Source organism: Lissotriton helveticus, chromosome 4_1 (assembly GCF_964261635.1).
Source record: "Lissotriton helveticus chromosome 4_1, aLisHel1.1, whole genome shotgun sequence".
Lineage (NCBI taxonomy): Eukaryota > Metazoa > Chordata > Amphibia > Caudata > Salamandridae > Lissotriton > Lissotriton helveticus.
In genome coordinates, this window is record NC_136063.1 from 557821707 (window position 1) to 557849385 (window position 27679).

The 27679-nt window shown below is 45.0% G+C and overlaps 1 protein-coding gene across 1 annotated transcript in view; it reads left to right on the top strand.

Annotated features, from left to right (window-relative positions):
* Positions 1 to 27679, top strand: part of TRPA1 (transient receptor potential cation channel subfamily A member 1) — an 812153-nt gene that overhangs the window by 593745 nt on the left and 190729 nt on the right. Inside the window, exons 21-22 of the mRNA XM_078686165.1 lie at positions 2642 to 2731; positions 5028 to 5203. Of these exons, the coding sequence (XP_078542291.1) occupies positions 2642 to 2731; positions 5028 to 5203 (266 nt within the window). The remainder of the gene's footprint in view (positions 1 to 2641; positions 2732 to 5027; positions 5204 to 27679) is intronic.

Below are 27679 nucleotides of genomic sequence, written 5' to 3' on the forward strand. Positions count from 1 at the left end.
TAGTGAGAGCCAATGGGTTTTCTTCTGAGGTGGCAGTTGTTTATTAGTTTGTAATGGAATTAAGTCGTCTAGGTTCTTTGTGATGCAGTTTTTTTGTCCTGTGTATGATATTGATACCTCTGCATCTACCATTAAAATAAGGACTAATTTGCATAAAGTTTGCTCCTATCTGGACATATTCAGTTTAGACCATTGCCCAGAGGTCTTTGAATATGTGTCTCTAGGTGTGTGCTTCCCAACTTTTTGAATTCAGAATGGAATCATTTGGTAATCTGTCCAAACTGTTGGCAAAGGCGATTCTAATTTCATATTAGATAAATTAGTAAAAATGTAGTCCAAATTGTGACCCTTACAGTGTGTTGAGTAATTGACCTACTGTGATAAGTGAATCACTGACAATTTACAGTAGGACAGTAGTAGGCCATAAATAAAAGAATGGATACACAATTTCATGTGCTGAAGGGAAAACATTAAGAAGCTACCTGCCCATAAGACTTAGAAAGACAAGCCAAATGCATTGAAAGACATTGTGAAGAGGAAGACGAGTGTCACCTGGGCAGTAGCACTACAACATCACATGCAACAGTGCTCACAAGCTGTTCTCACCACCTCATGGCACACAGCAATAGTCTACCATAGAGAGTGACTGAGATTTATAATAATATAGTGGACTTCTATCACCTCATCCAGCTCCACTGATAATAATGCCAGTGTACCAAAAGACTTTACCACCTGGATCTATATTTGTTTTGAATGAAATAAATGTATAACTTCACCAGTGCTGAAATAAGAATATTAGTAAATAAGTTCATAAGTTATGAAGTGTTTTCATCCTATTCCAGAAAAACACAGAGTAATTAACAAAAAGTTAATTTTAGGTTAACTGCTGAGGATTCTTTAGCAGCACAAAACAGACTATACCACTGGAAAGAGACCGATGGATGAGCAGTGGACTCCTTGAGCAAGACAGGGCCCTATTTTGGCTTTAACTATTTCCACTCAACCTGTCAGCAAAGTCACACAATGTTTTTATAGTGTACATATCTTTCTCTGGTGGGCTTTTCTTCTTCTAATCTCGATGATAAGTATGTTTGTGGAACAGCTGTTCAAGCATTGTGTAAAGGCATGTGTCCACTTTGAGTCACTGTACATTTGTAGATGTTCAGGGTTTCTCATTGTGGGTATGTATGAAGGACTATGTTTCTCAAGTGCATTCAACTCTGGTGTTGTGTTATGTTTTTTTATTCTAGAGAATTAATTTCTGATTTAATTAATTTCTCATTTATTCAGTTATTTCATCTGTATAATTGTCCAATTTCCATATGCCTCACTTGCACTAAAAGTGCTTCTTATTGAGCGAATTTGATTTTAAAGTCTGCTTTTGTTGTAACTTCGAAAGTAATTCATTTTATTTGGTTGTGGATTGCTTGCTTGGTGTACCCAGCAGTAGTACCTAGCAGTAGGAATAAGTGTTGTCATGCGAATGGAGAACTAGTACCAGGATACAGCATTACATTTTGTGTTGGCAATTATTTGATCATCTCTTCCTTTCATGTTTATTCTCAATGATGTTTGCCAAGAATAGTTGAAGGTGATTTTGTTCTCTTGAATGACTCTAGTAACGTTAAAGCCAATCAACTGTTAATAGCTTGTCATGACAAGAAAAGTTAATTGTGATTTCTTAATACAAGATTTGTATGATTATTGGTGATATTTTAAATGTGTAAAATGTGGTGTGTGTTAATGTAGGAATTAATCAAGGACTGTTCAATATGGTGCCATAATACCCATGTAAAATCATAAATCATTGGACAATAAAATATCATTTGTATTTTACAAACATAGGATGAAAATATTTATGTATGTTCTGTTGATGTTGATTGGCTTTGTTGTATTTACATCTCATGATGCAAGTACCTACTTTTCACAGAATTAATTAAAATCGCTGTGAATCTTTCGATTACATCACATCTTATGGGTTGATCTCTCTTTTTCGAATTTTTTTAAATAGAGGAATGCAATACAATCTAATCTTTGCAAATGCATTAAAATGTAATGTATGGCATTGTAGTTTATGAGTCCAGTTCAATGTCTATAGTTTATAAAGTTTTCAATAGTAACATGAGGGTGCAAAATGTACATTTGTATGCAAATTAAGATGATATTAAGGATGATTTAAATTTCTTATCTGAAGACATTGCGTGTTTAACCAGAACTGATTCCTAATAGGCTTGCTATGAAGATATTAAATGTAAGATGCAATAATTGATTAATTAGTTTGTTTGAGGCAGTTTAAGTGGAGTTTGCTTGCAAGAATGAAGGTTTAGGAAGAAGGCAAGTTAAAATGTACGTTTAGTGTTTCGAGCTACCACCTTCCCAATGCTCCTTGTTGTCTAATGGCAAAAGTCCTACTTATCCGCTAATGTAGAGTTTTAAATCTACATAGATGTTTATCATCCACAAAAGGAAAACAGAGTTTTTGGCTGCAAATATCCACACATGCTAAAAAACTATAGAATGAATTGAAGTTTAGTCATTCAAACAATATTTATTGTGTAAACTGTTGTATAAACTATGACCTAAGTGAGCAGTAGGTGCAATTAGTCCTTTTCGTAATACCATTTTTAATGTTATCTTCCAGGATTCCTACTTCACAAGAGTGTGCATGAGCATCGTGTTTGTGATGAGTGTATTTGGAATTATTAAAGAGTTGGTACAAATCATCCAACAGGTAATTGGTCACTAAGATCTACTTCCTTCTCTAGTACTTAACAAGTGAAATTACATCATATGCGGTCTAAAAAATTCCTAAAAGCTTTTTTTGTAGATATTCCTCCTGATTCAACCCAATATTTTTTATTGAATTCTGGAAAAGTTATGTTTTCAATTAATTTTGCTGTCATATTTAGCGTGTTCAGAGATTGGGGACATGAGAGTGCCTGTCTGTTTGTCCTTTATGCATTACTACACCATTCATCCAATCGCCATGAAACTTTGGGAAGTTGTTGAGTACATTCCCGCAAAGGTTTCTGGCATAACATTTTTTTAAATATCGGCCCCCCGGGGCCTTCATAATCTTTCGAATACTGATGTACGCACCAGACGGAAAATCAAAAAATCGTGTATCCACAAGCACTCGAATAAATAAATAGAATTAAAACGACACCTTGAACTGTTTTCCATATTAAAATGAATAATTTTCAATAAAAAATGACACAATGTAAATTGAATGTTATCATGACGAGTTTCCTTGAATTTCCTTTCTTCGGAGATCGCAGCAACGCTCGACGGGTAAGCTAGTAACTGATAAACGATTTTAAAGAGCAATTGCTTTTGTGAATCAGAAACAGGATGCATGCTCCCTGCTATTTGCAATTGTAACCCATATAACTTTTTACAAGATGGAAAGACATTCCTGACATTTAAAAACATTTTAAGAGTTATTTTTAATTTTGCAAACCTTACGTTTGAATGAATCACAGGCTTTATAAGTGCTAAACAACTTTGTGCATAAGGTACACTGAGTACTTGATGATAGCTGGTTTTAAGTCGTATATGCTGAAAGAATGAATATACAGATGGATTGGAATAGTGTGGCGAGGAGTTATGAGCTGAACCTTAGTTTAATGGGTATTTTGCTTTCAGTGATGGGATATCTGACTTGGATGTTTTTGAGTGTCCTAAGTCAGACAACTAACATCTTACCATGAAACAGGTAGTCTAGGTAAGTTTGAGATTGATCTGTACATTCGGGGTAATTTCTGGCAGCCTTTCTGCTAACTCTGCTAGTAAAGTTGCATCCATCAAGAAAGCCATAAGAATTGTTTTTAAGGAATTTGTTGGTAAATACTGTGACAGTAATGATGAGACTTGCGAAAAAAGATGTGCATCTTAACTGTTATGTAAGAGCTGTGGCTACAGCTTTTCATTGTTTATGGTTGCACTGACAATTAAGGAAAGAGGCAAATGTTGGGGACGGAATGTACCATGTATTGCTTCAGTGAAAATATGAGAGATTAGCATAGGAGTACAGATGAACTTGGTAGAGGCTGTACGCAGAGTGAGTTTGAGTACGCTTTTTGGGAATGGTGCAACACCCCAGCAAGACAGACTAGGATATTGATTATTGTTAATGTTCATCCAAAGTCTAGGATTTGCTATCCCCATCAGATGTAAAGGTAAAAGCATACACTCAAGAAAACAGCAGAGGCGGCCGCCACGAATTGATGATGGTGCGGCAGGGAGGCGGGCGGGGCGGACGTGGACAAGGTGGAAATAAAAACGTACCAAAAAATCAACCTACCTCCTTGCTGTGTCCTCCCTCGCCGGTCCTCCTCGTCGTGTCTCTTTTCTGCTGGTCAGAACAAGGCACCGGAAGCACCCAGGCTGAAGCTCCCCAGAGCCAATCACAACACTGCATTGCAGTGTTGTGATTAGCCCGGCCGTCAAACCATGGCACTCAGACGGGGACAGGGAGCCTGGGCATGTTCTTCTCCCATGCTGTAATGCAGCTTGGGTGGAGTACATGCTATGTGTGCATGAATGTTTGGCTGGCCCTAGAGGGCCATTTAAACATTCATGCGCAGTTTAGGGAATGCAAGCCACTCCTCCTCTTCCATGCTCTGTCAGCAGAGCAGCCCCGCCCCACCCCGCCTGGCAAAGCGGCCGCGACTGCAACAAGAAAAAATTAAATGATAATAACTTTCAAGTATTCTGATTTTATTTTTCCTTCCACTGCTGAAAAGCAGTGGGGTGACACTCCTCTACCTTAGAGGAGAAGCCACCACTGGAAAACAGATACTCAAATGATAAGCAGTAGCATTACACTACATATGCATGCAAAGTGGTCATTAACATTTTCCATTTCAGCTACAGAAAGTTAATATCGTAATCCAAAACAGCCAAAGAATTTTGTTAGGCAGGGATTATTTTGGGACAACTCCTCGGCTTTGAAATGTTAAATATGAAACAAAAATGAACTAACAACCGAAATGAATATTTATTTTAATTTTCTGATTCTATTTCAGAGAGTGAAATACCTGATGGATGCCACAAATTTAGTTGACTGGACCATCCATGTTACAAGCATTATCTTTGTGTCGACTTTCTGGAAAAAATCTATAAGTATTGGACATTGGCAATGGCAATGCGGCGCTATGGCTGTTTTTGCATCCTGGGTTAATTTTCTGCTTTACCTTCAAAGGTATGGCTGTCAGAATATCTTGTTTTAGTCAATGAAAGATTGTTGGTGAAGTATATAATTGCACACATATTAAATTGATACTTACAAGAATTAAGGTTACTTTTTTATAATCATTTTGTATCCATAGCATGAATTTGTAGACTAAAATCATTCGTAAAATGATATATTGTGACATTTCAGTAAAATATTGAAAATAATCTATGGACATAACATCTTCCATTCCCGAAGGGAGTGCTTAGCCCATCTGAAATTAAGTGGTTACTTTTCCACACACAACCCCTATTAGTTTTGTGGAACAGTTGCCAGATGTACGAATACACTAGTCGCAAAAAGCGGTTGCAATTTGTGACAAAAAGATTTGGAATTAGTATTACATTTTGTGAATTGAGCTATGCACTTATAAGCAGTTTTCTTTTAAATTCCGAATTGCTGCCCAACTTACCTCGTTAAAATTACTGTAAATTTAGAAACACTTCAGTTGGGCAAAATCACAGGGACTGTGGTCTGCAAAAGCCAGCAGACCACCATGTCTCTCACTAATTTTAAATAAAGCTATTTTTTCTAAAGCTGTTGTTCCCATGAGGAGCAGGGTTGGTACTAATTTGTATAAGATGGACCTTTGTCTAAGTGGCATAGTGGACAAAAAATGATGGCTTGGCATGCGGGCCGCGCGATTGCCAGTGGCTGAGATTAATTCAAGATTTGTATGCATCACCTTGTTGTTTGCTGTATTTGACCCCTTAAGTGCAATGGGTGTGCCCAGACATGGGTCCTTTTCTTATTTACACAGAAAGAGAGCGATGGAAATTTTCCTAGCAGCGTTCTCCCACACAAGATAAACAAACACAAAAGGACAACTATGCTTTTAAAAACAGAGACAATGGATAGAAACCACTGTTAAAGTCTACATAAGGTATCAAAAGAGAATTGGAGTAGATGCCTCACCCACTAGTAATGGTATGCTTCATCATCTGCACATCTCCACTTTCTGGTAGGATGATACCACCAAGGTGGACTCGACCAAAGTTTGGGATTTCTTATATAAAGTGTTCTACTGGATAGAAGCAGGGATCCAGGAAGGAAAAAGACTGTTAAACATACCTTCCGGTATGCCAAAAGGAGATTCCTTTTATTTTAGGGAACTCAGGGTATAAGTAAAAACAAGAAGTGAGTTTTTATAGGGAATTAGTGTCTCAAAAAGCGTTCATTACGTCAACACGTTTCAGTCCTCGCCAAGAGCCCATAAGGGTCTGGGGCCCTTGTCAGACTGTCAAACTGTTTATCTTATCTAAACATGTACTCCATGCATAGCAGTGACTTCTGGTACTCTCACTTGATCTAGAAGCAACTTTTCAATTGGAAGTACCTAGAGAAATATAAAATAAATTCAGAAAGAGGGTGAATCAATCAATGGTAGTTATGCATTATTGTAGTACCAATCATACCGTTGGTCACGGAAGGGTGCTTCCTATTCTGTGAACACTTATAAGATTTTTACAAGTGAAAATTAAAATAAAAGACTATTTAAGCCCATCTAACAGACACCTAGTGCCTAATTAGGATGTTGGTATGTAAGCCTCTGACCGCTCGTTGGAGGCTTACTGACCAACATCCCTGGTTTGAATTCCAACTACCTAATTACAATGTAGGTGGTTGAAAGTCAAACCGGGCCGTTATTCTGGCTGGATTCCGATGGGCTCAAGGAGCCCGTCTGCCAGTCGGAACGACCATGTAATCCCTTAAAGACAGCATATCTGCCGTCCGGATTACGATGTCAGTTTCTGACAGGGTTTTCAAGTAAGGCTTTCCAAAATAAAAAGCATGTCGGAAAGTGACTTAGGGGGCGACTAGCAGGCCACCTTGCCTCAACGGCCTCCGGTTCAGGGCCTGAGGGGCACAGTAGGTGCCCCCTGTTAATCCCTGCACCGTTTGGCAGGCACCCCACTGTGCCTGCCACGCGGTGCAGGGATTAACAAAAACTTCCATTTCTCTATCGGAGCTTGTGCTGTGACCTGTTTCCAACCGCAGCACAAGCTCCCTTCGAGAAATGGCCGCTTGCGAATGCACCATGTGTGGTTGCATCGTAATTGCGGAGTCAGAACCGGTTCCGCATCCGCGGTGATGTCAATCGGAGGCAATTCCAATAGACATCAGCATCTGGACCTTAATCTCTAAAATCCAAGCCCCTAGATGTTCAAGAGAACTACACAGTCGTCACTAATTTTAACAATGAACCAAGTGTTTAAAATGTTGTGTTATGTACCGTGGCAACCCAGCTGTAAAGCCACCATATGTGGGTGTGGGTCATGACAAACCCAATGTAAGGCCATCAAGTGTGATTGTGCATGCATCATTTTTGAATGAGACACCTTCCGAATGCAGACACATTCATGGCTGATTAGCAAAACAGGTTTCCAATGACACTTCCAAACCTTACCCAGTCATTGGGTGGTTCTGGAATCATACATGTCTGGCGGGGGTGCCATTATCTAGTCAAATACTTAAGACAATACATTATAACAGTGTATTAACAGACTGTAGAAGCATTACATAGTAATTCATTGCAATCATTTTGAATCTCCTGGGTATTTTTCTTATAGTTGAATGAACACTGTTAATGGAACTGCTCTTAATATATTGTACTTAAACTTTCTGTAGTTTTGTCCTGTTCCTGTGGGTCCTGTTCTCACTGTGCCAAAGGATTGAAACCCCACCCTACTGATGAGCCTCAGCTAAAGCAAAGCTGGTCGGGGATTGATGCAGTCTATTCTGGAGGGAGCCTCACCTGGTAGTTTGGGCAGGCTGTTCCAATGAGTAGCAGGGTCGTTACTGATTTGCATAAGGCTGGCCTTTGTCTAAATATTTATCGAGGGTAAAAAAGGATAGACTGTAATTGGCCCTTGTGATTGCCAGTGGCCTTAGCTTCATATTTCCAATAGCAACTTCATGATCTCTCACATGCTTCATTATACATCAAATAATGAACCCTCCAAAACCCTACTCTCAGATTCACGAATGTTAAACATTTTCTAAGCTTTTTAATATGGCTAAACAAATCATATTGTTTAAAATCATGTAGTATTTAATTTACTCCTATCGATCTACATTTTGCTGCTTGAGAAAAACATGCACCACTTGATGCATCACCAATGATGTTACAGATTACAATGGAAAAGATATCACAGCTGCTATCACATCACTTATCACCAGTAGCCTCCCCAATTAAGTAGGAGCTATTTTCCCGTCCACTGGGTAAATAGTAAATTTTCACTGTGAATTGCATGCTCTGAGCTAAATAGCAGATATTATGCACTATTTGACCAGGGGTTATGTAAATAAGGAGCACATTCCATTATTTATCCGCCGACCAAATAGCAGAGACTATTTGGCTGGTGACCAGGTAAACAGCAAAGAACGTTAACTATTCACCTGGCTGAAGACTAGATAGCAGAGATTATTTACTACTTGGGCTGCTGGCTAGGTACCAGTGATCATGTAATATTTGACCATTGACCATGCAAACAACAAAGGGGCATATTCTCAAGGACTTTTTGCTGATTTATTGACACTTTAGCGCCACAAAAGTGGTGATAGATTTTTCGCTCTATTCTCAAGCTGGTGAAAACTGCCGATATCGCCAGTTTTCCAGCGATAGCTGCCACAAAAAACATTGTCATGGATGAGAGCGACAACTAAAGCTAATGATATGCAGAGTAGGCGTTCCAGTGCAATATGACACTTGTGAAAAACTGCTGTAAAGTGCTCCATTACCTCCGGTCCGGCCACGGCTATATAAAACTCCTGAAATAAATAAATAAACACACGAAAACACCACTTCACGTTATTCTCAACGACCAGCCAGATCGGCAAAGCGATCCAAAAACAGGCGATAAGGCGCGTTAGCAGCAGGGATTTGATAGCTGCCTTTGACTGGCGTTAAGCAGGATGACAACCTGCAGTATGAAAGGGAGCTCTGCCCTGAGCCACATCTGATGAGCAACACATGTCATGGAGCTACTGATCATGCAGCTCAGAGACCCAAGAGGGCCACAACACCCACTGCCACCACCCCCAGAACCCACCCCCGGACCCTCCTCCCTGGACTACCACCTAGGCAGCGCAGAACAAGACAGCGGACCTTCCGAAAATGCACAAGCTTCACAGACTTAAGCCAGAGGATGTCATTGACCATTACAGGCTCAAAAGGACAACCATCCTCTGCATCCTGACCCACATTGCCGACAGGCTGACGGTACCAACACAGCGGACAACCAACATCCCTCCACAGACAAAGCTGCTGGCTGTGCTGCACCTGTTGGACTCTGGTACCTTCCAACCAACAACTGCCAGAGTCGGAGGAGTCTCACAGCCAGCCCTATCAAAGTTCCTCACACCTTTCCTGTTTGCCATCATCAGCTTGGTACCACAGCACCTTCACCTTCCCCACACTGCGCAGGAACAGCTAGAGACCAAGCAAGGCTTGTATGCCATAGCTGGCTTCCCGCACGTGTTGGGGGCAATTGACTGCACACATGTCCTACTTGTGCCCCCTGCCAACACTGCACACAATTACCGCAACAGAAACACACACATTCCATCAATGTGCAAGCAATAGTGGACCACCGGGGACTGTTAACCTACGTCGTCACCAACTACCCAGGAAGAGTGCATGATTCCTACATCTTCCGATAGTCCATCATCAACTAGCGCTTCAAGGATGGCACCTATGGAAATGCACTGCTCATTGGTAAGTACCAAATGAACACACCACACACCTCAACTCCACAATCATGCAACTCACAACTGTGGGAATGCCCATGTTAGAAAATCACATACACCATGCCAAACAACATTCTCACCTACCAGACACGACAACACAAGTAACTGCCATGTAGACAAACCATCCACGTCATGGCACCTGTGCCACACAATTGCAGTATGTGGGGAGAGGTGGGAACCAAGTCTGTGTGAAGGAGGCAAGTGGCCCATGAATAAGAATGTATACAATACAAAGTGTGGCGGTGATGTGCTGGACCGACTTCAGTATGCAGAGCACAGACATGTCCATGTGGACATGTACTGCTGGTGTTTGTTGTGTTGTGGACAGTGGACACAACCATGTTACCTCAGACAGTGGTGAAGACCTTCGACATGTAGCTATGCCATCCCCCCCTGTAAGCGGAGTGGGCTGGGTCGGCGTACACCAGTCCAGCGTAGGAGTGGGAATAAATAGCCTGGGGCTCTGAGCATGGTTCACTTCTGGGCTGGCCACCAAAGTAACTACTGCGGGTGTCTCTGCGTCTACAATATCCTGGCCATAGGCCTACACACACGTGGCCGACCACCGTCAATGGCCAATATCACAGTGCTGTTGTCAGGCTTGTGGACATGCACAGATAGTCATGACAATGGTGTGTCTTAGGAGTGCAAGTGATCCAACTGCGCAGCGACTCAAGTAAATAGGCTCGGGGGGGTGAGGAGCAGCTCTGAGGCAACGTAATACACATTGCCACAAGCAATACATGTCAAACATGAATTCCAAAGTCGCACACTTCTCACACCACTAAACTAATAAGCCTGCCAACACACAATGCAGAACCACCTATTGGACACATATCTCTCTCCCCCATCACAGGTGATTAAGGATATGCACTCTGCCCATGGATGATGACACCCCTCCGAGAAACGAACACCCAGGCCCAGAGGCAGTACAATGCGGCCCACAAATGCACCAGGGGCATTGTGGAGCGCTCATTTGGTGTGTTAAAGTCACGTTTCAGGTGCCTGGACATCACAGCTGAAAGACTCATGTACAGCCCGGAAATAGTGTGTAATATGATCATTGCATGTTGTGTGTTGCACAGCATATGTGTATGCACCAATGCCCCATGGATCCAAGTGCCAGGTGCACCGGACAATGATGATGAAGATGAGGCATTTGGACCACACCCCAGTGCCGATGCAGCAGGAATAGCCTGAAGGAACACAATCATTAACAATTTCTTCACATGAGGACGTCACATTGTGACTGTCCTTAGCAATCATGGGACAGGGCAAAATGACCACAGACACAGCATGTTCAAATAAATCCATTCCAACACACATTGTCTGTGTGCATGTCACTCCTATGCATAAGCACATCACTCTGACAAGTGTAAGTGCAACATTTAGTGCTAACAATCTCACGTGGCAATTAGATGGTGGGTGTGTCACCTCTGTACAGAGAGGCTGTTTAGGGTGTCACGTATTCGAAATGACATTTCAGGGTGTCAAAGATAGTATGTAAACCCACTCAGCAGCGTATCACATGTGTCCAATTCATGACATAAAGCTTGTCATTTGTGACCAAGAAAAGACAACAGGGCGTCTTTTGGGGTGAAATATGTACCACCATGATGCAGAGAGTTGCACCCTGTTACTCAAGTCCCACATCATTAGCAACATGGACGTGAGGGGGAATCACTGCCCCTACACACATCCATACTTTATACTTGATTGATCATAGACATGACACATCTGTGTGAGTTAGAATGTTTTATTCACATTCGTGGAGTGTTGAAGCTGGAGCAAGATAGGGCCATGAAAACCCCTCTTTACATTGTTGCCCCATGGAGGGCAAGCCAGAGTCCTTTAGGGATTGACAAGTTCTTCGGTAGAGGAAGAGTTCAGTCCGCAATCTGATTGCTGTGTCATTGGTAACAAACAGAATATGGCAGTCCAAGTCGAGGCCCAAGGTGAGTGTCGCAGAGTGTATCGGGGCACAGTGGAAGGTGATGATGCAGAAGGCAGAACCAAGCAGAAACAGGCCATATGGCTGAGATGAATGCTACCGCTTCCTTCTTACCACTAAGGCAGAATCCTCCACATCTTCGTCCTCTGATGTCTCATGTGCCTCACATGTGGGTGGTGGGGTTTTGTCTGCAGCACTGTCTGGCACTGACACATCAGGGGCCAGAGATGGAATGTTTGCCGCACTGTGTGACAGTGACACATCAGGGGCCGGAGGTTGATTGTCTGCCGTACTGACACTTAAGGGGGTGGAGATGTTGTTGGAGTAGTAGCAGCAGCATTCATCCATGCCAGGCCTTTTGGCAGCAATGCCATGATGTGGGTCTGCAGGGCATGGAAGATCTTAGCTACATCTTGCAGGAGTGCAGCTGTGGCATCCATTCTTTCCGCCTGCATCCGCTCCATTTTCACCATGATCCTCCGCATGTGTCCCAACTCCCGGCTGACATAGCTGGAGCCACTCTGACTAGAAAGTTTTTCTTGTCTCAGAGTCAGGACTCCAGCGATGTCAGCCATGGATCATTGGAGAGCATGGAGCAGACTGTGGGAGTCTGTTAGGGACTTTAAGTGTTCCCTGATGGGACTTAGACACCGACGTATGGCATCTAGTTTGGCTGCCATGAAGTCGAACCCCACCCGCACCTGATCAGCCATCTTCTCCTGGCACCCTAACACATGGCGTTGGAATGCCATATGTTGTTCGTGGGGGTCCTGGGAGATAGCTGTGGTAGTGGTGAGGTGCCGGGTTTTTAAGAACCCGGTGGTGCCAGGGAATAACACCCGAAGACCTCTGAGTTCTCCCTTGTTCCGGACCACAGAAACACGGAGTCTTCTAGTCGCAGTCAGAGATCAAGTTTTATTGGCAGCTACCAAGTAACATGTGTCCTAGAAGCACGACAACGCGGATCGTGTGTTCTCAGGAGACTGTTTGTTTTTACAGAACAAGCCTTCTCCTTATATACAGAAATAATAGCTGCAAGCAAGAATTCTTGAGTTTATGATATGGCTGTACACATATTTCTACAATAATACAAAGAGCGAAGTCATGTAGGCAAGCCCATATTTTGGACATCCCGTTCGTGATAGATTACCCAGCCAGTCCCGGAACTCCCATCAGATATCGATGAAACCCCAATAAAGAAGGGCACCTCCTAGTCATAAAACTGGCCATAAACAAGGAACGCGGACAGGTGTGTGTGTGTGTAGAAAACATGATCTGTACGCGGTGAATGGTTTGTGGTATGTTATGCATTGATGCTATCGTATTCGGCCACTGGGCGAGGAGCTGCCCAAACAGGTTTGGCTGGAGGCAAGGGAGTCAGTTGGGACAGGTCAGGGGGGAGTCAGGGAGAGGTGGACGTGTCCTTTTAGATCAAGCTCGACCTTACTCAATTGACTTATCATGAGGGCAAGACACAAGATGGATGCCGTTTACAAAATGGAGTCTGAGGGGTCGGAACGAAAACTACGATTTAGGGGTGTTGGCATTCCTCGATCATGACGCAAATATACAGGGATGATGTCATAATCATTACTGGTCCGTTGACACCAAATTCGTCATGGGATGTTGATATTTTGTGGCACGGGCATTGGATCTCGATACTGGGATGACAGTAGGGTCCAGAATTTCAGAACCACAGACCCTCCTTTTGCCCTCATATAAGGCAATAACTCATGTTAATCTGAGTCCAAATCTGTATTAATGAATTCGTGGAGATGTTGCTGTAGCATCATTCTGTTGCTCAGTTCGTCCCTTGACACAGGCTTCCTTACACATGGGGTAGCACAGAGGCTACATAGTGCAGGAGCGCACTGTACACACAGGCAGAACATAAACAGAAGTGCTAAGATCATCCCAACGAAGATCAGTGTTTTCCATCCCCAGGCAGTGATCAGGCCCCAGAACCACCCTAGAAGGGACCAATCTCCTTTTTCCACGTGAAGGGAACCAGATATTTCGTGTAGTTTGGAGATGGCCTGGTACACTGTCGGTGCATTATCAGGGATGAAAATACAGCAACTAGATTGGATCACTCTGCATACACCACCACGATCGGCGAGTATGATATCTAGGGCAACTCGGTCTGAAGGGTCATAAGTCGATCCGACTGAAGCTCGGTTGTCAAGTTGTCAAGGGCTCCGGCCGTTGTAATCACGGCGGATTCAACTATCCTCGATAACTAGCGAATATTCCTGCTGTTCACCATAGGCCCCCAAAATGGCAGAAAACCCTTTGCGAAGTCTGCAAATTCCTGACCCGCGGTGTCGTCTTTACTCACGACACCTCTAGCTGTCCTTGTCCGATGGTAATCTGCTCTGGCCGTGTAGGTGGGAGGCAGCAGAAATGAGATGAAACACGTGCCTGAGAAGTCAGGGGGCAACCATGTATAGGCTTGGTCGTGGCAGACGAAATACGTGCCTTTGGCTGCTAAGAATAGGGGGGAAGTTCGGGAAGCGAATACATATGTTTCCGTGCATATGCTCTTTCCTAATTGTGCTTTTCGATCCCTGCCGATACCTTGTAGACATAAGCGACCTTTGTGGGACACTATCCAAACTGGGCGGGATTTCTTTGCTGTCTGTCCCTTACTCAGGGAAATCCCATTCTTAGTTATGTTCCAACGACTGTATGGAGTGAGTTCATCTTTGGGGATCGTTTGATATGTGTCGAACTCCCTACTCATATTTCTTATCCCTGCCACTAGTGCCTTATTGTTGGAATCGCTTTCAATGGAACGGGTTGGGTATGGTTCTAGAGCGAACAGGAACATGGTCTGGAAAGCCCACAGAGAACCATAATAACTGAATGGCAGGATGAAGTATGGGATACCCTTATCCGTTGTGTGTGGCATGAGTCCACATATCCAACAGTTCGATGTGTTCATTATGGACTGGTGTTGGTGTAGGAGTTGAATAAATGAGTTGTTTACAAATTCGAGTCTTCTGGCAGACTCGTGTTCAGGTAGAGGGTGAAAGTAGTGTGGAGAGATAGTAGGAGGAGGTGGTGGCCGGGTGTCATTTGAAAAAGTAACTTGGAATACGAATAGAGTATAACCAGTCAAAAACATCGTTATGCTACACAACATTAAAATACATGTTATCAAAAACCTTCTGTTGGCCAGTACAGTGCATAGTTGTCTTTCAATGTTCGTGAATCTGGTAGGTCTCTTTACCCTAGGAAACTCCATCCTCTAGTTGCTGCCCGCGGTGGTAGATTGATTCTGCCAGGGAGTGCACTCTGTTCAGTCCGGGGTAACTCCCTTGGACCAACCAGAACCGTTGACCTAAACGTCCCCAGCTGCACTCCCCAGACTTCAACCGCGACCCTAGCAGCAGAACCGGATGGCGGTTCGAAAATCAAAAATGAGCAAGTTCCCTGAGAGTGAGAGAGCTGCAAAATCAAAAATAGTTCTTGGGGAAAGGGAAATCACATTAATTTGCTTTTTATTAGTCTCTTTGTCTTGACCTTAGATTATAATGTTGTTTCCCAGGTACGGTGTGGTCTTCAAATAATGTCGTAGGTTCTGAAGTGTCCAACTGCATTGTCGGTGGCACAAGTCCTTGTAAAATATGATCACTCTCCTTTTCGGTACCAGTTTCTTTTAAACGTGCATCGCTGAAAGGGATGAAGCGAGGTATGGATTCTGTCTCGGAGTCGGCAATTCCTTTGTTGACCCACCGGTCGTATGGAAGGGGCAGAGGGACCCGTTTGCAGTGGGTCCCGTGTATCCAACTTTTCTTTCCTTCCACCGAACGGCTGATCTCGTGGAAAGAAGCACAAGGTACGGTCCGGTCCACCTGGGTTGTTCGTTGTTTGTGCGCCGAAAATTCCGCACCAGAACCCAAGTGCCGGGTTCGATGGAGTGACCTGGATCATCAGAGGCTGGCGGAGAGGAACTGTGAACCTGTTGGTGTAAAACACGCAATTTAGTTGTCAATTCGCACAAATAGTCAAGCAGTACGGGGTGTTCTATTTCGCTGAGTTTCTTTGGCCTTGGCACGCCCCAGACGTTGGCTGGGCGGCCAAACACTATTTCATGGGGGCTAAGTCCTAATCTAGAATGGACGGTCATTCTGGTCGACAGGAGTGCTAGAGGCAAGGCGTCAGGCCATTTAAGACCTGTGCTGGCTTGGACCTTGGCTAGTTTGAGTTTCAATGTGCCATTGTAGCACTCCACTAATCCAGCTGATTGGGGGTGGTTTGCAGCGTGGAACTTTTGGCGTATGCCTAGACACTCACACACTCTCCTCATCACACGTCCTACGAATTCACTTCCATTATCACTCCAGATCATTCTAGGCATGCCGAATCTAGGGAAGAATTCTTTGACAAGGGTTTTGGCAGTTGACAAGGCGGTATTGTCCTTAAGGGGGTATGCTTCCACCCACCTTGAAAAAGCGCAAACAACAACGAGCAAATACTTCAGATTGTTGCACCTCTCCATGTGGATGAAATCGAGCTGCAAAACCTCGAACGGATACGTTGGAGGCGCAAAATGACCAGCTGGAGTTGGGGTTCCCTTACCGGGATTATGCTTCAAACACACCATACATTTTCTGACCACGTTCTCTGCATATTTTGGGATATTGCTATTCTGCCATACTGGGGCCAATAGCTTACATATTCCTTTCGAACGGATGTGCGCAAATCCATGAGCCATTGTTACTACTGCAAGTACATAGGCGTTAGGTAATAGCCATCGCTGGTGTTCTGACAATTCGACCCAACAACCATTCGCATCTAACCTACCCTTACTTTCTCTCCATTCATTCACCTCTTTCTCAGTTGCCTCGGCTTGTATAGATTTCACGCTTTCGATGGTGTCCTCACACATTCCCACATCAGTAATCCATCTAGCGGGACCTACAACATACATCCGACTCATTGTGTTCCTTGCAGTCTCTTTCGCAACCTCGTCTGCAAATGCATTCCCGCGGCCAACATCGTCTTGAATCTTTTTGTGTGCACTGCATTTCACAATGGCAACTTGTAGTGGCAAGGTCAGTGACTCGAGGAGCTCATTAACTAGCTGAACATGCTGTATCTTTGCACCATGTGACGTCAGGAATCCACGTTCACGCCACAATCTCCCAAAACTGTGAGCCACACCTAAGGTGTATTGGCTGTCAGTGTACACATTCACTCGCTTTCCTTTCGCCAACACACATGCTCTTGTAAGTGCAATTAGCTCTGCAGCTTGTGCAGAATTGTGGGAAATGCGCGCGGTCTCTATAATGGTGTGTAATGTTGTTACGGCATAGGCTGCAGTCGTATCACCATTTGGCAACTTGAAACATGAACCATCAACCCATAAAGTATCATTGCATTCAGGAAGGGGAGTGTCCTGTAAGTCTACTCTCCCTTTTGTCTCTTCTTCTGTCCTAAAGCAGCAGTCATGTTTATCAATCTCGTCTGTTTCTGTCAGGATGGGTAGTAGCGTAGCGGGGTTGAGTGTATCACACCTCTTTATGTGGATGTGACTTGCTAACAGTGTAAGTTCGTAACTGGATAGTCGAGCGCTAGTAAGATGTCGTGTCCTCGTCCTGTTTAGCAAAATGTCTACTGCATGCGGGACCATAACGATCAGAGTATTATTCATGACTAATCCAGCAGACTGTCGAATGCAGACAGCTGCTGTGGCGGTAGCCCTCAGACAACTTGGTAGGGCTTTAGCCACAGGGTCTAGAGTTGCCGAAAAATACGCGCATGGGCGCTGTTTGTCCCCAAAGTGTTGTGTTAGGACTGATAATGCACAACCTTCCTTCTCATGGACGTATAATGTAAAAGGCTTACTGTAGTTGGGGTTTCCCAACACAGGAGCCGAACACAATGCATCACGCAACTCGTGGATACTCGTCTGACAATCTTCAGACCAGGGCATAGGATTGGGCGTGTCTTTACAGAGTAGTGCCAGCAAGGGTTTGGCTAGTAGTGAGAAATTCGGTATCCATTGTCTACAGTACGATGTAATGCCCAAGAAGGCTCGAACCTCTCTCTGTGTCCTTGGGGCACTCAGCTCTGCTATTGCCTGTATTCTTTCTGGTGTCAGTCTCCTTCCCTCCTTCGACAAGATGTGACCTAGGTAGGTAACTTCTTGTCGACAAAATTGTAGTTTGGAGAGAGAGACTTTGTGCTTCATGTCACATAAGTGATGCAATAATGACAGCGTAGCTTGTTTGCAAATTTCTTCAGTGTCTGCAGCGATCAGCAGATCATCTACATACTGAATCAGAGTTGACCCATCTGGTAGAACAATTGTGTCCAGTTGTGTTTTCAGGGCCTGACTGAATATTGATGGGCTTTCGCAGTAGCCTTGAGGAGCGCACTTGAAGCGGAAGCTTCGTCCTCCTAAATTGAATCCAAAAATATCTCTACTCTCCTCAGCAATCGGGATGCTGAAGAAAGCGTTCTTCAGGTCGATCACCGAGAACCAATTTGCTGAAGCTGGAACCATCGTCAACAAGGCAGTAATGTCGGGGACAACTGGAAACTGTGGGATAACTACCTTGTTCACTTCTCTGAGGTCGATCACGAACCTGTACACAGGGGGCTGTGAAGGATCGGTACGCTTTAAGACCGGTAAAACTGGACTGTTACAAACATTTCCTGTTGTTTCTTCGATGACGTCTTTATCAATCAGGTCATAAACAATCGTCAATAACGCCTTTTCACATTCGCTAGATATCTTATATTGGGGAATACGTGGCAACCTAACGTTGGCTTTCAATGTTATGACATACGGTGCTATCTCCAAATGACCTACATCATTAGAACCATTAGCCCAGAGTACATCAGGAAGACACGACAATTCAGTTGCAATATTTTCTTTTGACACATACATTGGAGAAACGACTTTCTTACCTAAAGTAAGCTGTACTCCCAAGGAGAACAGTACAAAGTTGCATACAACCTCTTTAGTAAATCCAAACCTAACAAATTTTCACCGCAACCTGTTGTCAAAATGAGGGGTGCTTCTAATTTGCATGGGCCAACAGAAAGGGACATGGGACTAGAGATCGGGTTTCTAACAGGGGCGCCAGAGAAACCTACTGAGACATTCATTTCGCCAGACAAAGGTGCGCCAGGAAGTTTTGAGTGCATAATAGAACTTTTTGTAGCACCAGTATCCAGCAGAAATGGCTCTGACACTCCTGAGGCAATCACCTCGACATAAGGTCCATTCTGATCTACTGGAACTGAAACGACTCCCTCTCTTTGTCCATGGCTGTCCTAGCAATCATTACCCTCATTTTCGTGTTCGGTGTAATAGTCGTCAGCATAGTACTGAGCTGACCTAGATGATGCATTATTCTGTTGGTCAACGCTGTTCATGGAATTCTGAGGCAGAAAAGAAGCTGTGTTCTGGGAGAAATTTCCACGGCCCCTACCCTTATGAACACTTTGAACACCTCTACCCCTTATACCTGAAACACTGTTTAAACGTCGCGCAAGAGCCGGACAATTACCTTTAAAATGACCCTCTTCCTTGCAATACGCACATTGATTCGGGCCATACGGAAGACGCTGATGGGAAAACTCGTTTCCTTGCGCGTTTCTCGAATACTGCTGTTGTGGTTGATAATTGGGCTGACTAGCCGTGCGAGGCGGATAGGCCTGCTGGAGAAGAACCTTAGTTTTCAAATCTTTAGTCTTTTTGTCTACCTTATCTAGCTCGTCTTTGCGCCTATTTTCATAGTACTGGGCTGTAGCTAAAATCTGCGCTGATGTAGAGACAGCCCAAGCACTCTCTGAATCTTTTAGTTTAGTACATAGTTCAGGAAGCAAATTATGTACGAATTTGTCTACAAACAATCTTTGACCACCCTCGGTAGCCATATCTTGACCACTATGATCGGTGAAAGTCTCCTCAAATCTCGTGAAAAAGTCAGACACATTCTCATCCTTCTTCTGCTTGCACGCAGATAGCTTGTCCCAGTTTACCCGTAACTCAGGCATTAATGTTTTCATGTACGTGATAATTCTACCGGGAAGTTCGGCTATTAACGGCTCAGGTTTAGAACCACCAATTTGTCTAGCATCTATAGCGGTAATATTAGCCCATGAATCACCTAGTTCTTGGTCATGGTCCGTATGACGAATTTTACTCCATAAAGGATGTGGGACAACATTCCCAAACAACATGTCTACATCTGCTAAATTCATTATGCATGAGTTTGCAGTCTGCGATAACTCCTTATAATACCCAGTCGGGTTTTTACGGGGATCAGGTAGTGTCTGCTTGAGCGCTAAAACTCTTGATCTTTTCCAGGGGACATGTACCCATACACGCTGGAAATGTGGCAGAATTGGCGGTACTACATTCGCATCGCCTTCCCTCCAAACCGGAGGAACCTCTCTCATGGGGTACTGTCTCGCTCTTTTCCTACCTGATACGTCGTCTTGGTACAATGATCTAGAGACGTTTCCCTTACTCCTATAAGAGAACAACAACTCTATCGCTTTCTCAACATCTGCACCTGTAATCATACCTTCATGGAACTTAAAACGCGTACGCCATAGTTCGTCCATTGTGTATTTGGGATCATTCATCTCCAAATCTTCGCACAGATATACACACATCTCTTCGAATACGTATCTCTGAGTGGGTGCATTCCATTGACGGAAAACTTCCATAACAGACTGAACATCATATCTAACAGTATCCGCAATCCATTGGCGTGCTAGTTCATTCAGCACTTTTCTTTCCTCGTAATCAGGCAGTTGACTACGTAACTGTCTATCTTCTGTTTTAGGGGTTGTTTTAGGCGACCCGAAGAAAGGTGAAAGCAGACCAGTGACGGTACCTGTCACTCTTTGTCTAATAGAAGGAGAAGCTTGCGGAGGGGCAAATGCATCAGAAAAGACAGGCTGAGGCAAAGAAGAAATCGAGGCCATAGCAGAGGAAGTTGAAACAGTGGCAGACGTAGTATCATAGGGAACAGTTGGAGCTGTAGGCAAAGTGGTAGAAGTAGATGGAGTATGTAGCAAAGATGGCGGCCCTTGAGAAGGCTGCGCCGGAGAAGTAGAAACCAGCTGAAGAGGAGCTGGCGTTCGTGCAAGAGCTGGGTTACGTGCACCGGGGCGCGGTATAGTAAAATGCTTTGGTGGTGCGGTAGCGTCTAACGCATACGGTGGAGGTGAGCTCAATAATTGGGACATTAACTGATCTTTCTCGGATCTTTCCTCTTGACCTCGTCCCTCATTTGGTAACATCGGGTAGCATTTATCTACTGCTAGTTTCTTGCTCCTAAGTATTTGTTCGCTTTCTTGCTCTTCCTCGTTATCCCTGTATGCAACGGCAGCTTGCACCATTGACATACCTCTTTTATTCCTTTTTGCTAATTTTATTTCTTTCTGTTTGGCTTCTTTGCGCCATAAGCGAAAAGAGTCAAACATCGCCGGCCGGGCTTTTTTCTTGAACAATTTGACCTCTAGGTTGTCTAAGATTTCTGGGTCAAAACTACCATATTGGGGCCACTTTAAAACACCATCCTTGCGGGTGTATTTTATCCACACTTCATTATATGTGATAGGACCTACGCCATGCTTCACATAGAGCTCATACGTTGGAGTTCCAATCGGAGGAACCGGACAAGAATCCTCTAATCGGGAGTCCTTACTACAACCAAGACAAAACAAGTTTCCAAGTCCGCTAAAGCAAGGCATCTTTGCTCACTCGTTTAGCTTCAAACTTCAAAGGATTATCGATTACGATATTTCTCGTGAAAACACGAGTCCTTCAGCTTTGGGGCTTGCAAGTACCAAATCAAAGCGTATCTCAAGGATACCAAAAACTAAGGATCAAACTAAGGACTGGGAGACGCTCCACTTATACTTAACTGAAGTATTTGAAGATCGATGACGTCGCTAGAAGACTCGTCTATCGTTTCGCTCTACCAAGGATCACTGGGTCCAAAACAAGGCGATAGTCAGGGCAGCAGTCCTTCGTAGCCGTTGGGACGCGGGGAACCTCGCAGCAAAGACCTTCGGAACCACGTCGACATACAGGGGTCGCTGAAGTGGCTGGCCGTCCTCTGGAATTTTCACACGAAGCTCCTCACGAACATCTGGCTTGGACCGTCGCCGCTTGATACCGACCCGAGTTGGGCACCAACTGAGGTGCCGGGTTTTTAAGAACCCGGTGGTGCCAGGGAATAACACCCGAAGACCTCTGAGTTCTCCCTTGTTCTGGACCACAGAAACACGGAGTCTTCTAGTCGCAGTCAGAGATCAAGTTTTATTGGCAGCTACCAAGTAACATGTGTCCTAGAAGCACGACAACGCGGATCGTGTGTTCTCAGGAGACTGTTCGTTTTTACAGAACAAGCCTTCTCCTTATATACAGAAATAATAGCTGCAAGCAAGAATTCTTGAGTTTATGATATGGCTGTACACATATTTCTACAATAATACAAAGAGCGAAGTCATGTAGGCAAGCCCATATTTTGGATGTCCCGTTCGTGATAGATTACCCAGCCAGTCCCGGAACTCCCATCAGATATCGATGAAACCCCAATAAAGAAGGGCACCTCCTAGTCATAAAACTGGCCATAAACAAGGAACGCGGACAGGTGTGTGTGTGTAGAAAACATGATCTGTACGCGGTGAATGGTTTGTGGTATGTTCTGCATTGATGCTATCGTATTCGGCCACTGGGCGAGGAGCTGCCCAAACAGGTTTGGCTGGAGGCAAGGGAGTCAGTTGGGACAGGTCAGGGGGGAGTCAGGGAGAGGTGGACGTGTCCTTTTAGATCAAGCTCGACCTTACTCAATTGACTTATCATGAGGGCAAGACACAAGATGGATGCCGTTTACAAAATGGAGTCTGAGGGGTCGGAACGGAAACTACGATTTAGGGGTGTTGGCATTCCTCGATCATGACGCAAATATACAGGGATGATGTCATAATCATTACCGGTCCGTTGACACCAAATTCGTCATGGGATGTTGATATTTTGTGGCACGGGCATTGGATCTCGATACTGGGATGACAGTAGGGTCCAGAATTTCAGAACCACAGTGGGCACTTCCTGCTTTGTGGTCTGATCAGGGGGTGGGGTCTCCTCGATGCAGCTGGGCTGCCCGGCTCCTGGCTGTGGGGTGCCGGCGGGGTTCATGAGATGTTGGAGGGTACCAGGTCGATGGCGGGGAGGTCCTCTTCATCATCAGTGAAGAGATGTTCTGTCTGCTCTGTAGGAGGTGTTGATTCTCTCTCTGCACTGTGAAGGGGAGATGCAGTTTAGCATTGTGTTCACATGTATGTTGACGCATTGTACAAGTTTACATACAGACTGCATGACAATGTACATTGTGACTGTTTGGGAGGAGCTGCCTATTTGGTGCGGGATAGTGGACATTTCGACAACATCATGGATGTGTGTTTGTACTTGTACATTATCATCTCACATTTCCCTGCTATGCCAAATGTGATTGGCCAGTTTCTACACACAAGCGGCAGCAGTTGTGTCCTCTGTTCTGTTGCAAATGTGTTTCAGTTTGTACTACATTGTTGTCAATGTTGATGTGCTCTGACTGTTATGTGTGTGTGTGTTGCATTTTGGGAGAGTCGCCCCTGCAGCTCTGATTTAGCTGCCCCTTATCCCTTTGACTTCTGTGCTCATACAGTGCTGAGATGTTGCATACGTGGTTAAATTAGGCTCCTGGTGGGAGATGGGACTCTGGGGCATGGTTTGTCAGCAGATGTGTTGTTGACGTCAGGGGTTGTTGGATGTCAGAGTGTGACCTGCTCCTTTACGGATGTGGTCCACACTCAACCACCTCAGTGTCATGGCGTGCAAAATGTCATGATATATTGACTGCAGCCATGTTATTCGTCATGCAGTGTCACTTGCATTGTCAATGTGGCTCACAGACACGCCGCTTTGCCGAATTTGGCGCATGTGCATGGGTTGGTTGTGAGATTGGTGATGTGTGGGAAGGGCCCCCTGTGGGCACATAGTCAACAGGGGCCTACTTGCTGTTTCTAGGTGTGCTGCAGTGTGCCAAGGGGATCAGGGACATGATACAGCGTCATTGTGGGTGCTATACTTAATTGTGCATGTGTGCCACTGTGCCCATCTCCCCCGTCCCCCCAGTCCCTGGTCATTACTCACCCTGTTGCTGTTGTGCCGTGTCATGTTGAGCAGTGTCCGGTCCCCCAACTCCTACCACCGTCTCCACACTGATGACTGGGGACACCATTTCCTCCATCTCATCCACCTCATCCCGTGGCGCTGGATTCCTACCTCCAGTCTGCATTGCTGCCTTCTGGTTTGAGTTTCTGCTTGGTTTTGCGCTTCACATCATTCCAGCGCCTCTTGACCTCTTCCATTGTCCTACTCAGCACTCAGACGGCATTCACCATGTCCATGATGGAATTCCATATTCCATTTTTTTTTTTGCCAATGACACAGGAGAGGTGACGAACAGTTGTTGATGGTGTTCTATCACCTCCGTTATGAGGATCTGGTTTTTCTGTGGACTGAACTGTGTCTTCCTCTTCTTCTTCTCCTTGCCATTCCCTGACCCCGAGGTCCCAGGCTGGTCCTCCGTGGTGCTTGTGGGGTTCTGGATGTCCTCTGTACTTGCTCCGGCTACCTCCATTGTGCTTCGCAGTTGTTTTGTTTTGTTTGTGGTTTTGTTTCTGCTCTTATAGTGATTTTTTCCACCTGACGTGTGTGAATTGCAGGCCTGGCGTGGCTTATCGATTATTTTTTTTATCACAGTTGGACCCATCACCACTTTTTTCACATTGGCTGGATTTTTTTATTGCCGTCGTCCCGGTACTTTTATCACAGACATTTGGCGCGTTATCGGGAATCTATTGCATGTTACGGCCGTGTTGAGAACTCGACGTTAACACAGAGTTATTTTCCCACGATAGACAGCGATATGAAAAATTGCGTTTACCTATTTTGGCGATGATTATCATACGTTCTTGAGAATATCCCCCAAAGAGGCTTCACTATTACTCCGGCAAACAACTAAAATAGTAGGAATCATGGACTATTTCACCAGCTGTTCTTCATCTAAATAGTAGAGATTATGTATAATTTGGCATATGGCTGAGCAAATGGCAAAGAAAGTTCCCTATTTACCCGGCCGGCAACTAAATGGCAGAGACATACACTATTTGGCAGTTAGGGGAGCAAACATCAAAGAAGCATCACTATTTCTACAGCCATCATATAGATAGCAGGGATCATGTACTATTTGGCCGGGGGGGGGTGCAAACAGCAAAGAAGCTTTTCTATTTATCCAGCAACATACTGGATATTAGAGATCATGTTCTATTTGGACGGTGGATGCGCAACAATGAGGAAGCTTCACTTTTTATCCAGACGCTGACTATATAGCAGGGATCATGTACTATTTGGCCAGGAGCAATGCAAAAAGCAAACAAAATGTGTTATGTACCTGTCCGCTGAATAAATAGTAGATATCATCCAACATTTGGCCAGCAGACATGCAAACAGCAGAGAAGCTTCCCTACTTACCCAGCCACTGTCTAGATAGCAGATATCCTGTACTTTTTACAGCTGTGGACAGAGGCCAGGGAGGGGCTACATCCACCTCAAATGCAACGTGAGGCTGATAAGGGGAGGGGTGGATCCAAAAATGCAGGAAACTGGCCTGAGCGCACCGGGCATACAGCTTGAAGTCAGGTGCGCCCATTCCGCCGGCAGACATGGGTAGAGTAAGGATATCGTAAGCTACTCTTGGTTCTTTACCCGCCCAGACCAATGAAATAATTAGGGAGCGTAATTTGCGGAAAAAATGAGCGGTGAGGGGGATGGGGATATTTAAAAACAAGTAGAGGAATTTTGGAAGGACCACCATTTTGGCGATTGAGATGCGACCTGCCAAAGACAGCGGGAGCTGGCTCCACATGGGATTTTGGATTCCAGCCAGTCTTCCGCACAACCAAAGTTCGATCTCCACAGTTCGTACAGATCCCTACTGAGCCAAATGACCAAATAGTGCCTGGGGCCAGAAGCCCATACAAATGGAAAGTCTAGTGAGAATGGCACAGTGGGTCAGTGGGAAAAGGACCGATTTGCTCCAGTTTACCTGGATGCCCGACAGCCCACCAAACCGAATGATCTCGTGGACTAAAGGGCTAAGGTTCTCTTGGGGATGATGTACGTAGACATATGTCATCCGCATACATTAAGACGAGCAAGGAGCGGGAAGAGAAACCAATACCCCTGTGAGTATGCTGCTGCCACAGTCTGGCGGCCAGGGGCTCCATCGCTATAGCAAAAAGCATGGGCGATAGCAGACACCCTTGGCGCATGCCACGAGCGATGGTAATAGGGTCTGAGACTTGGCCGTTGATGCGGAGGCACTCCGAGGGGTTGGTATAAAGGAGCATGACGTTACGCAGGACGTGGTCACTGAAGCCCATACAAGGCAAGATGTAAAATAAGAAGGGCCACTCCCTTCAATCATTATAACTGAGGCGGCTAGCACTATAGCAGGATTATTTTTCAGTCTTAGTAGCAAGAACCAGGGCCTCCCTCAGGTTGGGAAAGATGAATGTGCCAAGCCAGAAGAGAATAGCAACGTCAACAACAGTTCTTATGCAATGCAAGAGAAATCATAGTTAGTCGTTGTCACTTAAGCGGTTGGCAGTTTCGAGTAAAGACGCAGGAGGAGAGGATCTGGATTCCTTATCTAGTCTCTTGGCAAAAGCAAGCGCCTCCCACGGCTCGGAAAAAATAAGTGTCTTGGAGCCCTGGGGACACTCATCTTTGCCGGATAGGCCAGGGAGTATGAGACCTCGTGCTTTTGGAGGTTGCGTTTGGCAGGCAAAAGCTCTCTCCTGGCTACCTGGACAGTCAAGGTGTAGTCCGGATAGAAAGTAGGGGGGCTGGCCTGATGCTTCATGGTGCCCTTATCACGTGCCACCCGGAGATTGGCATTGCGATCTCGGAGGTTCAGGATTTTCGCCCCTATAGGACGGGGGGCAGACCAGGGCCAGGGTGCGGACCAAGGGACCGATGGTCACGTTCCATGTTGAAGAAAGGAGATAGGACATCCCCAAAGATTTCCTTGATGAGTTTCTCGACAAAGTCTTCCTTCCTGGAGATGTTGGTGGACTCAGGAAGGCCCGTGAGGCGGAGGTTACTACGGCGGGAACGAGCCTCCAAATCTTCATTCTTCTCTCAAATTACAGCCAAGATGTTATCCATCTGGAGCAGCTTCTGCCTATCCTAGGTGGCTTCATCCTCCGCGTCAGAGACCCTGGTTTCCAGATGGAGGAGTCTGTTGTCGTGGGAGTCTACATGGGTCTTCACGGAGTCAAGACGAGCGGAAAGCTGATCTCGCTGGGTGGCGATGCCGGTCGACTTGACCTTGAGCATTATTGCCTTGAGGTCGTCATCTTGACTCAGGGGGGAGTCCATCATCCCAGCAGAGTCGGCACCCTCCGAGCCCGCGCCGTCCTGGCGAGAGGATCTCCGGAATTCTAAGGCGATCTTAGGCTGCTTTGGGTCTGATTTCCTCATGGCGAAGCACAGCACTGGTGGGCACCAAGACACACAGGGAGAAGACAGAACCGTCGATGCAGGAGGATTTACAGCCAGTCAGCAGCCAGGAGTAAAGAGTCCATCGAGGAGCACAATCCAGGCACCAGTGAGGGCTGTAGTAGAGTCGGATGAGGATGGGCCCCAGCGGCAGTCTGCC